The sequence below is a fragment of the Pseudochaenichthys georgianus genome, chromosome 17 (genome assembly GCF_902827115.2).
Source record: "Pseudochaenichthys georgianus chromosome 17, fPseGeo1.2, whole genome shotgun sequence".
NCBI classification, from domain to species: Eukaryota; Metazoa; Chordata; class Actinopteri; order Perciformes; family Channichthyidae; genus Pseudochaenichthys; species Pseudochaenichthys georgianus.
The window spans coordinates 11,944,593-11,961,954 of record NC_047519.1 but is presented as its reverse complement, the minus strand read 5'-3'; the positions used below and the strand labels follow the sequence as shown (position 1 = coordinate 11,961,954).

Below are 17,362 nucleotides of genomic sequence, written 5' to 3'. Positions count from 1 at the left end.
TGTCACTTGTAAAAATAATTGTAAAATATTTGCCTATGGATGTCAGTAGACAAGTTTTGGATGCTTTGGTTCTGTCGCAGCTTGATTATTGTTTGGTTATATGGTCTAGTGCTGCTGAAAAAGATTTAAACAAACTACAAGTAGCACAAAATAAGGCAGCACGATGTGCACTGCAGTGCTCCTACAGAACCAGAGTCACTGAAATGCTGGAGACACTGAAATGGTTAACTGTCAGACAGAGGTCAACTTATATGTTATTGAATTTTGTCAGAAATATTACAGTGACTCACTCACCAGATATATTATCACAAAGGTCTATAGCGCAATATGCACAACATAACTATCAAACACGACATACAATAGAAGGAAGGTTTGTATTACCCAAATCTAAATCAAATATGGGACAGAAAACAGTCATGTACAGGGCCATGATCAGCTGGAACTCTTTACCGGTTCACATCATTCAGGAAAATGTTCAAGTAGTACATTTCAAATGGTTGCTAAAAAATTATATTAGTATTACAAAGTAAATTTGAACTGTGCCTGTGGCTATGTATGCATATATTATTATGTACACTTATTTGTATTTACTTTTGTTTGGCCTTAGGATGGCGATAATTGGATGACCAATTTAGTTTCACTTCATTTCACTGTAAATAGCATGAAATTATGAGCTGTTTTGTTTTAATTGTGTTGTATGTTTATGTATGTTTTGAGTGTGTGAGGACCCCAGGAAGAATAGCCAATGCTCATGCTAGTGCTAATGGGGATCCTAATAAAGACATAAAGACATAATGTATTTTGGGCCTAAACCATTAAGTGCTTTACAAACCAGCAGCAATATTTTTGAAATCTATTCTTTGACACACAGGAAGCCAGTGTAAAGACTTCAGAACTGGAGTGATGTGATCCACTTGCTTAGTGTTAGTGAGGACTCGAGCAGCGGCGTTCTGAATCAGCTGCAGCTTTCTAATAGATTTTTTAGTGAGAACTGTGAAGACACCATTGCAGTAGTCCAGTCTACTGAAGATAAAAGCATGGACAAGTTTTTCCAAATCCTGCTGTGACATTAGTCTTTTAATCCTAGATATATTGTTTAGGTGATAGTAGGCTGATTTAGTAACTGTTTTAATGTGACTGTTGAAACTCAGGTCAGAGTCCATGACTACACCTAGATTTCTGGCTTTATCTGTTGGTTTGTACATTGCAGACTGAAGCTCAGCGCTAACTTTTATACGTTCTGCCTTGGCTCCAAAAACCATTACCTCAGTTGTATCTTTGTTTAATTGGAGAAAGTTCTGACACATCCAGTCATTGATTTGGTCAATGCACTTACTCAGTGTTTGAATTGGAGCATAGTCTCCTGGTGAAATTGTTACGTAAATGTGTGTGTCATCTGCATAGCTATGGTAACTTATTTTGTTGTTCTTCATTATCTGAGCCAGTGGTAGCATGTAGATGTTAAAGAGAAGAGGCCCCAAGATGGAGCCTTGAGGAACCCCACATGTCATATTTGTCAACTCAGATTTGTATTTACCTATAGAAACAAAGTTGTTTCTATCCTTTAAGTAGGATTCAAACCAATTTAGAACTGTTTCCGAAAGTCCCACCCAGTTTTCCAGTCGGTCTAGTAATATGATGTGGTCAACAGTGTCAAACGCAGCACTGAGATCTAATAATACTAACACTGAAGTTCTGCCACTGTCTGTGTTTACGTGGATGTCATTAAAGACCTTTACAAGAGCAGTCTCAGTGCTGTGGTTTGGACGAAAGCCTGACTGGAACACATCAAAACAGTTATTTAAATGCAAGAAATTACTCAACTGTTGAAAAACAACTTTTTCAAGGATTTTACCTAGAAATGGGAGGTTTGATATGGGCCTGTAATTGTTCATTACTGAAGCATCTAGATTATTCTTTTTTAAGAGCGGTTTAAAATGTAAAATACCTGAGTGAAGAGATTTGTTTACTATATGAAGTAGTTCTGAGGCCATGCAAGGCAAAACATCTTTGAAAAATCCTGTTGGAATAATATCAAGGCAGCAGGAGGAGGATTTCAGAAGTTGTATAATGTCCTCTAGGTTTTTATCATTAATCTGATGGAATTGTGTCATGATGTCTGAATTGATGTTAAGTGGACACAGAGACAACACATTTGCTGTTCCTGATGCAGAGGCACTGACTGCTTGTCTGATTTTCTGAATTTTGTCAGTGAAAAAGGAGGCAAAATAATTGCACGCCCTGGTGGATAGAAATTCAGAGGCTACTGACACTCGGGGGTTAGTTAGTCTGTCGACGGTAGAAAACAAGGCACGTGCGTTGTTTTTGTTTTTGGTAATGATGTCAGAGAAGAACGATTGTCGTGCGTTTTTCAATTCCAAATTATAAAGGCCAAGTCTCTCTTTATAAATGTCGAAGTGAAGGGCATCTAAGCCACCTGGAGATTTGTTTTTCGCCACCTGCGTTTAGCTTTTCGACATTCTCTTTTTTCTGTTTTAACGGTCATGGCCTTTCTCCATGGAGATATTTTCTTCCCAGTCACTTCCTTTACCTTAATTGGAGCAATGGCATCTATAACATTTTTAATTTTTGAATTAAAACTAGCTCATTCACTGAGGTGTTAGCAGGGGCAAGTGTGGAAGAAAAATTCTGAGTAAACATTTCTCTAGTATTTTCAGTTAAATATCGCTTTGTGGTTACCTCTTTTTGAACATTTGTGTGAACAGAAATAGAGCTCTCAAAGAAAACACAGGAATGGTCAGAGAGCGCAACATCAGTCAACACAACCTTAGAGATATTCAGACCCTTTGATATAATTAAGTCCAGAGTGTGCCCCTTATTGTGCGTGGGCTCCGTCACATGCTGAGTCAGTCCATAGCTATCAAGAACACAAAACAGTTCTTTAGCCCCTCTGTCCTGGGGGTTGTCAACATGGATGTTCAAATCACCAACAATGACTAGACGGTCAAAGTCAATACACACTATAGACAGCAGTTCAGTAAAGTCATCAAAAAAGCTTGCACAGTATTTGGGTGGTCTATAGATATTTAGGAACAGAGCTTGAGAGGAGCCTTCAGCTGAAGGGCCACATATTCAAAAGAATCAAAGTTTTCATACGATGTCTTCCTGCATTGAAGGGAATCATTGAACAGAATAGCAACTCCACCCCCTTTCTTAAGGCCCTGTCACACTGTCCCGAAATTGACACCCGATGGACACACGATAAAGGAAATGTTCAAATTCGGCTGTGATCGTAGCAACATCGGGCCATTCGTGAGGGCATCTAAGCCATCGTATGACCGCCGGTGGAGTTTCTCAGGCTCCGGCAGCAACTTCGTGAGAGGCAACTTCGTAAGGCACTCGTGAGGGCATCTTGTCAAATCGTGTCATCTTCGTGTTATCATCGGTGCATTCACATTCACTCTGATCGGGGCGAATGCCCGATGGCACCAAGGATAACAAGATGCCCTCACGATGGCCTTACGAAGGGCAAAATTGACACACGAATTCAACACGAAAATGAACCTTCGCAAGGTCCTTCGGCAATTTTTTGGCATGCCAAAGATTTTGCCTCCGCTCACGAAGTTGCTGCCGGAGCCTGAGAAACTCCGCCGGCGGTCATACGAAGGCTTAAGATGCCCTCACGAACGGCCCGATGTTGCTACGATCACAGCCGAATTTGAACATTTCCTTTATCATGTGTCCATCTGGTTGTTTTATTGCACAACAAAATCATGTAAATATATTATGTAAATAACCCAATTTGTGTTCTGTGAAACTAAAAAGGATATAATATATTATTTTGAAGGACAGTTGACAGGAAATTGTTGTTGTTATGGAAACAACATTACGGAGAAAACGTAATATTTTCTACATATAAAGACGGATAAAGTAAAGAACAAAGTCTGAAGATATCAGTACAGTATCATAGTACTGTAACATAATTGTTTTTGGTACTTTCATTGCAGTTGTATGTCTTAAATGTAATGTAAATGTTACCTTCGTGTGTGGTTCGGGGCCATCTTCGTGCGAAATTCACAATTCCATATTCGTGTGTCCATCGGGTGTCAATTTCGGGACAGTGTGACAGGGCCTTTATGCATTCTTTCCTGACACATAAAACTAAAGTTGGGAGGGGTTGATTCGATAAGAACAGCTGCACTGTTATTTTGTTCAATCCAAGTTTCTGTTAAAAACATAAAATCAAGATTGTGCTCAGTGATAAAATCATTGATTAAAAATGTTTTTCCTGCCAGAGACCTGACATTTAAATAAAGCTAGTTTAAGTTTGTTAAACACACTATCAGTCATGTTTTTTGTAACAAGCTGTGTCTGACATGGAATCACTGCTAAATTAGATAAACTCACAGAAACGTTTGTGCGCTTCCTGTTTCTAAGATGATTGACCGCTCTTAATCTATGACCTATCAACACAGATATCGGCAAAGCTACTGGCAGGCAGGGCCCTGGCATGTCCTGGAAAGAGTTGAGAGTGCCATACGCCCTTGAGCCTGGACCCCACACATATCAGTGAGAGTTTGTTGTGTTTTGTACACACACATCCTTATCAGGCTTCGGAGACTGCAGATGCTTTCTTGAAGGGAGGGGAGGTGGTTGACGTAGGCACGGTGATGGAGACGGGGGAGATGGTGCGGGGGTAGAGGACATGCTGCCAGGGTGGGGAGGTGGTTGACGTAGGCGCGGTGATGAAGACGGAGGAGATGGTGCGCGTCTCCGCGGTGATTTTGGTGGGCGTTGTTGAGGAGCGGGGGTAAAGGACATGGTGCCAGCCCTGCGTATCGTCTTAGTTTGGTCTTTGAACTCCAGGAACAGAGTATCCTCAAATGCGTTGACAGGGGTGACTGGCGGTGGAGACTCCTCCATGTGTCTCATAGGTCTCCCATAATCAGAACATTCCTCAGGCGGGTGCAGTGATAATTCCTCAGGGTTTTCTGAGCGATGTGTTGTGTCTTTCTCCTGTTTTGATTCCTCTTGCCGCTTGTCCTTGACAGAGGGAACAGATTGATGACGCAGGCAGTTGAATATGTTAGAGATAAACAATTTCACTCCTGACTTGTTCAGGCAAACTCCATTGGCCTTGAAAAGATGTCTGCGGTCCCAGAAAAAGTTAAAATTGTCAATAAAATGAACAGAATGGTCAGTACAGACAGTTGAAAGCCAGGTGTTCAGTGCAAACAATCTGCTGAATCTCTTCACTCCTCTTCTGACTGGCGGTAGAGGGCCACTGATGAACACATCTGCATTTAGAGAGCTGACAGTTTCCAACAAACATTTAAAGTCTTCTTTCAGCACTTCTGACTCTTGTTTCATAACATAATTTGTTCCAATGTGCAGAACCACATTCTTCACGGTCAGATGTTCAGCCCCAATATGCAGGATCTTCTCAGCCAAGTCAGAGACCACATCCTTGGGAAAACAGAGTACTTTGGTGTTGTTCTTATTACACAGACCTTTTACATCTCTTACAGCAGAGTCACCCACAATCAGAGTTTCAGGCCCAGTCGTTAGCTTTCCCTCTAGCCTTTTACTTTTGGAGTAGCTATTGGTCCTTACCCTGCTATGTGAAGAGAACGGGTTATCCAGGTCATCAGAAAGAGATCTCCGGCTCTCGGTCAGCGGAGCGTATCTGTTCTGGATTGGCACACTTGGTGGTTTAGGAGGATTTTTTGTAGTTCTCCCTTTAGCAGCTGTCCACAGCTGTTTCCTAGTATGAATAGGGGTTGAAGAGGCGCTCTTCCTGGGTGATAACAATGCAGGCCAGCCGGTCGCATCACAGATTTCTGAGCACTGGGCTCTGCCTGTTATCCGTCCTCCCAAATCCCATGAAAATGATTTACTCTTAGGCTTTGCACCCAGAGAGTTCCAGGGAGGACTACCACTTGTAGATTTATTACCCGGTACACAGCCCTCCTGTTCCTTGGAATCCTTGTAGCTGCTAACTAGCTGTGAGTTAGCATACCCTTTTTCATTATTTTGCAACACTGGTAAAGTGGTGTCATTCCCACGACATAGTCCATTCACTTCCACGTTAACTTCCAACCGTTGCATTTTCATTTCCAACACATCCTTCTTCTGTAGAAGTTTGTGGAAGTCATCTGTAGAGAACGGAGGCATTTTGCTACCAACTAGCTTAAGCTAAATAGCATGCAGTAGCCTACCAGGCTTTAGCTGTTGCTAGGCCACGCTACTGTAAGACTGATGTCGTCGTAAAAATGTTGAAATATGGCTGAGATCCTCCGTCTATTTACGAAGATGAACTGTCCCAGTGATAAGTTAATGTCCAGGAGCTGCTGCTCGAAGTTTTCAGAGAATAAGAATACGAAAATCAGCATAAAAAGTAAGCAGAGGCAAGAGCAAGCAGAAAAGCGTCTGCACTGTAAGAAAGAAAGATAAGCACTAACTAACTAACTAAGCACATTTTGTGTACTTTATTGTAAAGTGTTACCCAAAGGAGGTGCTGAACATACACACAGAGCAACCTGATCTCACCAGAATGCGTGACTCCACCACGACTCCTTAACACCGCATTGCGTGGTGGAGTCACAAACTTTGTTACATTTACGTGTCTGCACCACGCAAACAACCCCAATGTAAAGTGAATGAGGCTCTTTTGTCGTGGTGCACACACGCATGTCTACCACATCCTGCAGTGAGCTTTTATTCTATAAAACGTTTTTAAAATCTACTTTATAGCTTGTAATAACTCACGGGAGGCTTCTTTTATTTTATTTGTATTCATAATAATTTTTATTTTTCGTCAGAATGTATTATGGTGCATTAGTTACGAATTTTTGTTCTCAAAAAATAGTGCATTGTGTGTAATACAACTGTGATTTTTATTACATTAGTTTGTTTTTAAGGAAGGCCAGAGCTTCAGCTGTGTCAAATAGATTGTTCCCTTTAGTTAACGTTTTTTAAAAGAACATTATATTCCGATTTGATCATGTCCCCTTATTGTATTACGGAGAGCAATGTGAGCATCCATTCCCATTGGATAACGCAGGATTTTACACCCAGAAGTAAGTATTCTCTTTACTGTCGATTGATTTTACAGTGATATCTGCACTACTCATCAACTCAAAAACACCAGTTTATCCTTGTTGATTACACAACATTGGTTGGTTTAAATTGTGTACAATGCTTTTGTAATTTTCCCCTTCGATTCGGAGAAACAAATATTTCTTCAGTTTAGGATGGCCGAAGACACTACACTACCCAGAATCCTCAGCTATTGTTCCGCGTTGCCTCAAGCTCTGTGATTGGTTGACCTCCAACTGCATTCCATATGAAAATACGTTTCGTAAAAGATAAATCATACTTTATTCAGCAGTGCTTGCTTTACTCTTTGAAAGTCATCACATGAATGCATTGTAATAAATGGTTTGGCTGCATTAAATATTACACATCTGTCGTAGTTCTTGATTTGTATTTATCTAGAGATCGGAATCAGAATAGACCGGAAACTATTTTTTTACCGTTCTGTTTTAATTTCACAATAAAGTTAGTAGTAATAATTTGTTTTGATATTATTGTTTTTTATTAACTACTAGACCGCTGGTTTATGTTAAGACCATCTTTTCTGTGTTGCTGTGGGTTTTTTCCATCGCTTTTGTGTTACAAATATCAAAACAATAACTAAATATATCCGTCGTAAACTAAACCAGAAACAGCAGTATATTTTATTTTGTTAACACTGTAAACTTGACAGCTTTTTAACCCAAACCACCTACTGGTTATAGCACGTTATTACACGTTTAGAGTAATATTGAAATCTTGAAAAGGGATGTCCAAAATAGCAATTATATACAGTTTTTAATTAACTATTTGTAGAGAATAACGAGTAATGTATATACTTTATAGGGATCTGCAGATACATATTTAGTCTTCTCAAGCACCAACAATCATTACATTACATTACATTGCATTTAGCTGACGCTTTTATCCAAAGCAACTTACAATAAGTGCGTTCGACCAACAAAATACAACCTTGAAGAAAACAGAATCATATAAGTACTAGGGATGGGAACGATTAATCGAATATTCGAAATTATTCAGGTATTCGAATAATTATTCATGTGTTCGAATATGAGTTATGAATATTTGTATACATTTTTTTTTTTGGGAGTGATGCCTAAGTTGATTATCAAATTGAATAATTCAATGTATATATATATACGACAGTGCCATAGCTAAATGTGTTAGGTGACGTCTAAAGGTGTGTTTTGCTCCGCTCACCGGTCCCTCACAACGGGGCAGAGCTGCAGGTGCTGATCTCTCTCTCTCGCGTCCGGTTATACTTCACTCGTGTGTATGTCCAAATCCATCAGATCTAGTTAGTTCTAGCCAATGATATGGCTGCTGCCCCTCCCTACACGCAGATCACGCAGACTCAAACCTCATCTTATGCCCAAATGTGGCGCAAATGCGCTCCACAGCCGTTGCAAGGTTCCGGCGCTAACAGTTCATGAGCGTGCTCCCCCGCCCCCTGTCAACACTCGCGACACATGGCCAGCCTAAACAACAATAACGGCCCGTCTACACTACAGGCATCGAAAAATGCTTTCAACGCTTCGCCCATTCATTTGAATGGGGTGACGTAAAAGATTTTTAAACTTCGCCAAACTGCATTGTGGGGAGCATGGCATGGCTTTGCAAGCATCACGAGCATCTATCGGCATCAAAAGTTGAACAATGTTCAACTTTTGAGGCTTGATGCTTGGCATCAGCCAATCAAATCCTGCGTATGCAAATCTGCCAGAACAAGCGTGTATGCTGGGAGAGACTACGCAGGTAATTTCCTCATATTCAAAAAAATTGAGCGGTAGTGAATCACCTGGTGCGGTATGATCAGTCTCTGTTCATCTACCGGGATACAAACCGGAGGAGCGAGGCATGGAGGGAGGTGGCAGAGACAGTGGATGAAACTGGTAGGTTTTCTCCTGTTTGGGAATTTTATATCCAGTTTACTTCGTTTTAACATTGCTATTGCTTTGTATGCCGGGAGCGGGCAGTCGATTCATGATTGGTTGTTGGTCGCCTTGGGCGCGAGAAATCGCCAAGCCACAGACATGCCCAGCTTCAAGATTTTTTGATGCCTGTAGTGTAGAGGGGCCGTAAGCGCTGCTTGACAACCGTGTGTGGCGGCAAAGTACTAGACATTTTGACTGGAGAGATTTAGTTTTGCCGGTATTCAACATATTTTACCAGTCATAGTCCGGTAATTATTTACACTCTAAGAAGAGTTACATTTATGCTATACCTTGCTATACCCGCAACCTCCGTTCCAGCTGAGAGGGTCTTCTCTACAGCTGGGCTGATTGTGAATCACCTCCGCACATGAAAGCTGTAGGCCTATAGCTCTCAAACTGTGATCACCAGTTCAATACATTTGAAAAATTCAACTTGGTTTCTACAGTTATTTGAACATGTATGTATTTGCAAAACAATTTGAAAAAAAATTGAATAAAACAAATAAAAAAAATTCAGAACAACATTTTGAATTATTTTTTTTTGCCCACATTTTTCTTTATAGGATATGTACATTTCGGTTAACCGTTTTTTGGGGGGTCGAATATTCGAATATACATTTGCTTTCAAATTCCCATCCCTAATAAGTACATCAGGTTTCATAGAGCCAAAACATTTCAAGTGGTACTCAACTGGCTTTAGATAAGCCAGTCCTCCAATCAAATATCTCTCCTGATTGTTGGCACTTGACAATCACCTTCCCTGAATTTTACTCAGGTGTAACTAAAGTCTGCTTTAAGGGTTGTTTATATTTCACATCATTAATCAGAATCTGTAAAGTAACTAAAATAAATGTAGTGGAGTAAAAATACCAGGTTAACCTTAAAGAAAGCCCTCAGGATTATAAAAGACCCCCATCACCCCAGCAACAAATTGTTCTGTCTGCTGCCATCTGGCACAACAGCCGCATTCTAGGAGAGGATGTGGCTGTTGTGGAGGACTATAGTACCTGGGAGTGCACTTATGGGCTGAACTGGAGGATCAACACTGACGCTGTGTACAAGAAGGGGATGAACAGACTCTATTTTCTGAGGAAGCTGAGATCCTTCCATGTGTGCAGCAAGATGCTGGAGATCTTCTAGTCTGTTGTGGCCAGTGCACTCTTCTTTGCTGCGGTATGCTGGATGGGCAACATAAGAGCCGGTGACACCAGCAGGATCAATAAACTGATCAGGAAAGCTGGGTATGTCATCGGCATCAAGCTGGACCCCTTTGAAGCTGTGGTGGAGAGGAGAACACTGAACAGGATGTTGTCCATGATGGATAACCCCACCCATCCTCTCCACCTGCAGCTGGACAGTCAACGGAGCTCCTTCTCCAACAGACTGCTGCAGCTCCGCTGTCACAAGGACCGATACAGGAACACATTCCTGCCCACTGCAATAACTCTGTAAATCACCTCTGGCTGGAAGAGAACTCTCTGCTCCATAGTTTCTCTAATACAACCTCGCTGTACATTTTACACATAATCTGCTCAATATTTGATATTCCATATTCCATTGTCATATATTTTTGAATATGTATATTTGCATATATAATATCTACATGTATGTTTTCTATTTCAACACATATATTTTCTATTTTCTTTTCTTTCTATTCTTGTTTATTTGTGGTTTTGTTTTATTGTAAAATGCCTTGTCTTTTATGCTGCTGCAACAAAAACAATGTCCCAAATTGGGATCAATAAAGTACCATCTTATCTTATCTTATCTTACATCTGGACTAAAACCACCAGACTCAGGGACAGTTTCATCCCACAGGCCATAAGATTATTAAACACCTGAACTTTGAAATAACATCCATAACATTCATCTGGCTGCTACTTAGAAATGATTTGTCTAATATATCATATATTCCAATCACTTGTATAGACTCTTATTGCACTATTTCACTTTTTCCAATTTTACAATTTTTCTTTTTGTATTGACTTGCACTATTTTTTCTGTTTATCTGTTTTATTGTGTTGCACTGTTGGAGGAGCCTGTGACCTAAGGGGGTGGGGGGGGTAGGAGACGTTTGATTCCTGTTTTGAATAGTGTGCTGTCGATGGGTTTCATTCCATTTCAAAATGCTGTTTGTCACTCTGCGTAAACTTCAACATCCAACATCCAATCACAGAGCTTGAGGACAAGGGTTTGTCAAGCAAAGCACATGGTGTAGTCTCAAACGATAGCTGACGATTCTGGGTAGTGTAGTGTCTTCGGCCATCCTAAACTGAAGAAATATTTGTTTCTCCGAATCGAAGGGGAAAATTACAAAAGCATTGTACACAATTTAAACCAACCAATGTTGTGTAATCAAGAAGGATAATCTGGTGTTTTTGAGTCGATGAGTAGTGCAGATATCACTGTAAAATCAATCGACAGTAAAGAGAATACTTACTTCCGGGTGTAAAATCCTGCGTTATCCAATGGGAATGGATGCTCACATTGCTCTCCGTAATACAATAAAGGGGACATGATCAAATCGGAATATAATGTTGTATTACAAACTAATGTAATAAAAATCACAGTTGTATTACACACAATGCACTGTTTCTTGAGAAAAAAAAATTCGTAACTAATGCACCATAATACATTCTGACGAAAAATAAAAAGTATTATGAATACAAATAAAATAAAAGAAGCCTCCCGTGAGTTACTACAAGCTATAAAGTAATAGGAAATGCGTGTGTGCACCACGACAAAGGAGCCTCATTCACTTTACATTGGGGTTGTTTGTGTGGTGCAGACACGTAAATGTAACAAAGTTCGTGACTCCACCACGCAATGCGGTGTTAAGGAGTCGTGGTGGAGTCACGCATTCTGGTGAGATCAGGTTGCACAGAGACACAAAACTACCAAAAAGGAACACAAAACTATCAGAAAAAACTTCAAAATTATGAGTACTACCACAAATAGGCTAAACTACCATTAAAAGTCACAATAGTACCACAAGGATATGAAAAACATACAAAGAGCGAAAAACTAGGAGAAAAGTTGCAGAACATGCACAAATAGACACCAAATAACCATCCAAAGACACAAAAGTTATTCAGAACAATCACTTTACAATCATCTCTAAATAAAAACTACCACTAACTCAGTATTATCTCAAAGAGACATAAAACTACAATAATTGTGTCTCTCTCAGTCCGGGTGTTCTGCCCATAAGTGGGGGGTGGTGGACAGTTCTGTCTCACAATCCATGCTCAGAAACAGTCCTATGTGTCACAGGGTTACAGAAGCAACACATTTCTCCAAATTCAGCCTCCATCTCCTGCTTCACATTTATCAACATGTTTGGTGGTTTAGAAGTGTGCATAGCGCTGCTTTACTTTAAGTAAGGCATCCTGCATTGACGGTTGTAAAGGGCAGCGGAGGTCTACACCTTTCAAAAAGCTCTTAATATTTCATCATCCTGTTAGCAGCCATTCACAAAGTAAACATGTTTGTCTCCCAATGCCATTTCGGAATTCATCTTAGAAAGAAGCTTACAGTACTATGAATACCATTCACTTAACATGGTTTGTATTGCTTGAAACAAAGGGAAAAACATGACAGATTATTAAAACATGCCACTCCTAATTACTTAAACTCAAGCATGCTAATGAACAAGGCCAACCAAAACTTGTCCTGTGTATACCAACTCTCTACTCATGTGTTTTTCTTTTCTTTAACGATTCTGCAATTACTGACAAGTGGTGCGTCTCAAAATGTTGGTCTACCAAACATTCTTTGAAATATGCACTTTGATATTTTATAATACACATGAGTGCACATGTCCTGACATTGTGTGAATGTTACAGAGAGGATAAATGAGTGTTTTTCAAAAATCTGACAGTCTGCCTGGTCTTCAAAGCTTGTTTTGGATGCCTTGGAAAAAGCTTTTAAAGCAATTAGAGGGACTGATGACAAGAAAGCGCTGTTCATTAAATAACCTCAAATCAAGCAACAGGCCAATGACATCCGCTGATAGGAGAGCACTTTTATGTTTAAAGCATCCTGCAAATGATTTGTAGCATCAAACAAATGTCATTCCTAATCATGCATCTGAAGCTTCGATGGATTCTGGGCTCAAGGGAAATCAATATAATTTTAGTTTTTATGTTTCTTCGATACTAAACTCCCTTTTTGCAACTTTTACATAGCACCCCATGTCCTCTAGAAATAGCTTTTTCCCCACCCTGTGTCTTGTTCCAGGAGAGAAAGCAAGTGTTTTATTCTCAGTGTTATCACTGCACCCAATTTGCATCGCTATCAGCACTCTTGAGCAAAAGTAGACCCAGTGGTGGAAGAAGTACTCAGATTATATACTCTAGTAAAAGCAGAAATATTCATTATCTTTAATGCATTTTTATAACAGATCCCATGAGACCCAAAACAAGATTATTCACATATGTAAATTGTGAGTTGATGTATTATGATCCATGTGCTCTTTATTATGCTGAAAATTGTCTTTCTGCCAGATTAAACAATGCTGTCTCCCATTGATATCCCTCTAAAGCAATATACATGTTTTCTCGGATCAGACTCATATTATTCATTTTTGGAATTGCTTTGAATGCTGCATGCCTCACGATACTGCAGAAATGGAAGGATGAAGATCCCCCTGATATCTCATTATGGTTTAGAAAACGGATTTCCATCTTGCCATTGGAGAGATTATTACACGGTCTCTGAAGAACTGAGTGTGTTACGGACTGGTCCCCAATAGCATTATAAGGAAGAGTAATGGTTAAGTGTTATAACTCTGGCCGTACATTTAGCAGAATAAGTCCTCACACATGGAAACCGCACTAGGTTGTTACTGATGTTGCTTTTTTTCACTGTCTCTTTTTGTTTTTGTTTTCTGGGTTTTTATAGTTTTAGTTGATTTATATTTATATACTGTATATTTATTTACTTTAAGTGTAATGCTGTTGGAAATGTTAGCCATAATCAGAGGTGGAATGTAATACATGTATTTTCACACTATGCAACGTTATACTTTAATATAGGCAAATGTTGTATTTTTCACTCCACTTCATTTATTTTACAGATTGAGGTAACCTCTTTGAGCATTTAGATTATTACTAAACATATAAATCAACATATTAGTATATTAAAGGTTAAGCGACCCAGTTGTATCAAAAGTAATCCAAATAAATCCCACCTTTACCAAGTTCAACAGTGAAGTGATGCATCAATGATTATTATAACACAATTATTAATAGATGGTGTTCAAATCTGCAAAATTACTTCAGTTCCTTTTCGTACTTAAAGCATATTTTGATGCCAATACCTTTGCACTTCTACTTAAGTACAATTTTGAATGCAGGACTTTTATTTGTAACCAAGTACGTTTACCTTCCCCCCTGTATTTCAAGTATAAGTATAAATTAGCATAACATGAAAATACTAAAGTACCTTAAAATTGTAGCCTACTTGAGTACAATATTTGAGTAAATGTACTTGATAACATTTCACCACTAAACCAGAGCCCCTTTTCTCATTGCACATTTCCTAATGGTGATTTGTTTCTGCAACAAATGCATTTCCCTACACCCCAGAGACCTTAATGAGCAATGATCTTCCCTTGCCTCAGGCAGTAACAAGCATTTAGCGGTTTTGATACCTCTCTGTGCATAACTTTATACAGTACATCAGCCTAAATGCACTGATAGCTGTGACACGTTTCCAGAGTTCCTAAGGACATTTGAACAAGTGTCTGAGCGTCTGAGAGGTCAGCACATCATATGCTTCCCAAAATGGCCCTGAAGCCTTGAAACGTGCAGCTTTGGAAGAGGGCTGGAAGAGATTCAACAGTCACTCATGCAGCCCCAAACGGAGATAATGTCCAGTATTACACAAGATCTCCTCACCCGGACATAAACCCCGCTCTCTGGGTTACCTCTACGGCTTTTCCGCAAACACAACAGCCAATGAGACAAACTGCAGCTTCTGCAAAGAAGACCTTTAAAATCTGCAGGATAATTACAACCACAATTAAGAAAAGGAAGTTTAAAAGGGAGACCATTTTCACAAGAATGAAAGGACTGAAAAACAAATAAATAGACCAAACAATGGGTTCGATGTGTTCGAATTTGGCGTATAAAGCAACTCATTGTCTCAGTTCAATGCATATTGGCTACACCGATTTAATGCTGTTACTTGAAAGTTTGATACAACCAAAAAGAAAAAGAGTCACGAGCAAAGATATACTAAGGCATCATTTTTGTATCTTTAAAAATGTATTTTACTTGAATAAACGAGGTGCTCTTGCAGCGTCTTACAAATACGGCATACTATCAGTATCCTATCGTACAGTACAAATACAACCCAAACGGTCATCGTTACGCATTTCTACTCACCAAACAGGGAGTTTGCGAAGCCGTACCACATACACCCTCCTTCCCCAATGAGCCACCTTCCCTGCGTGCTGGCGGCGAAGCTGAACGGAGTCCCCAGCACGCAAACCAGCAGGTCGCTGATGGAAATGTTAATCAGGAGCAGGTTGATGGGAGACCGCAGCATCTTGTAGCGGCAGAAGAGAATGAGCACCAGCAGGTTGTTGAGCAGTCCGAAAGTGCCGATGAAGCCCAAGCACACAGCCACCACCAGATTCCCTGTCGGACTCAGGGTGGACCGGTAGGAGCCTCCCCCCTGGTGCCCGTCCCCGACCGCGGCACACAGCGCGCTGTTTGCCCCCGCGCAGCCGCTCAGGCTCACGTTGGACACGATCATCGCGGTCCGGTGTCCCGGCGGCGGCACACTGGGTGGCCACACTGCACCGAACGAAAGCTAATGTGTCGTTGGCATTTATTTTTAATTTGTCTGTGTTTGGGAAAAATAATTGTCTTGACAAGCTGTCGCGAGCAACACTTGTTGCTTTAAGACATGGCAAATAAATAAATAAAATCCAAACAGAAATATGGGAGAATTGAGAAAAAATGAGTTCGCTGGAGGTATTAAACTTTGTGCAGATCAGGGGATTGTTCGGAAAAACAGCTTTTGGTTACCCACTGTGTGCAAAGACGCTCCTGTCTTCTCTCTCTGTCCGACTTAAATCACTGTTGGCCGCTCTCCAGCAGCTAAAGGGGGGCGGAGTGGGGAAGAGATCAGCAGACCAACCAGACGATCATCATAAGGCTCTCAGACAGATCTGTGTTTCAGCTCTGTCTCTCGAGGGAGAGAGAGAAAGTCCAACTTAAAACTTCCAGGAGCTGTTCTCTCTCTCTCCCGGTGCCGGTCCAATGAGCGCGAAATGATGCGCGGCGCTGTCCATGGCACTGAACGCCTGCTGCACCGACAAACCGCTTACTACAGTCCGTCTGCATCAGGGACGTGCACAGACATTATGGGGGGCGGGAGCTCAAGTGAGAAAAAGGGCACTTCCCATAATTATTTATAAAAAAAAATGTAAAACAAAAATGTATATATAGTTTCACATCTCTGACCAATACATTTTAATACCCTCACACTCACGCAATTGTTTAATACTCAACAGAATTCTACAAAAAATAATCAGCTAACACAGAGACAATAGTCTTCTTTAGTATTATTCACTACGGCTGCACAAGAGCAGACAACAAACTAGCACAATTAACCTCTTAAGCCCAATTAGCATTGAGCGAAAAAATGCTAACTAATGCTAACGCTTTTTTACACAGAACTCATGGTAGAAATGCCCTTATTACTATCTTAACTGCACAAACAAGATGTATACGATTTAAAGCTGAGACTCCACAGATTCCACACATGTAATGTCATCACTGTACGACCTCGAATTCCTGGAGCTATCAGCCAGAAAAGAGAAAGTAAACAACATCCGGTTTCAAAAATATTACAATAATTACGTCTTACCTTTTTTGATTTGTGATCAAAAGTTGTGTTCAACGGAATAAAAACGGCACTCAAGGTTAATCCAATGTCTTTGTGTCACGTAGAAATGTTTACTGATAATCCATCATCATATTTATGGTAATATACTGGGTATAAAGTTTTGTCGTCCAGGCTTGTACTTTCAGATATGTTTCGTTTGCTTTTCTATTACGTCCGCAATGATAATGTTTACGTGGATTTGGGAACTGCTCATCGATTCTATTGGATGTAATGGTTAAGAAAAAGGTGTAAATCACCCAAATCGACCACTGAGTTCCAGAGATATGGTCCTGCGTAAAGTATAAAGAATGCCAGCCAGTTTAAGTACATTACGCAGCAGACTTCACTTATTGTTTACTACGTAAGGAAGCAGGAATTGCAGGACCCAGAGCGCATGGAGCACAGAGCGGACAGCAGATAACGGAATTGCAGTTTTATTGCTTATAGATTATCAGAACATTTCAAAGGGGACA

The 17,362-nt window shown here is 40.3% G+C and overlaps 1 protein-coding gene across 1 annotated transcript in view; it reads right to left on the bottom strand.

The window, feature by feature from the left end:
• The window catches only part of LOC117461813 (vertebrate ancient opsin-like), a 106,756-nt gene extending 90,454 nt beyond the window's left edge, over positions 1-16,302 (bottom strand). The window contains exon 1 of the mRNA XM_034103777.2: positions 15,380-16,302. Within this exon, the coding sequence (XP_033959668.1) occupies positions 15,380-15,752 (373 nt within the window). The 5' untranslated portion in view covers positions 15,753-16,302. The remainder of the gene's footprint in view (positions 1-15,379) is intronic.
• Between the last annotated feature and the right edge of the window lie 1,060 nt (positions 16,303-17,362).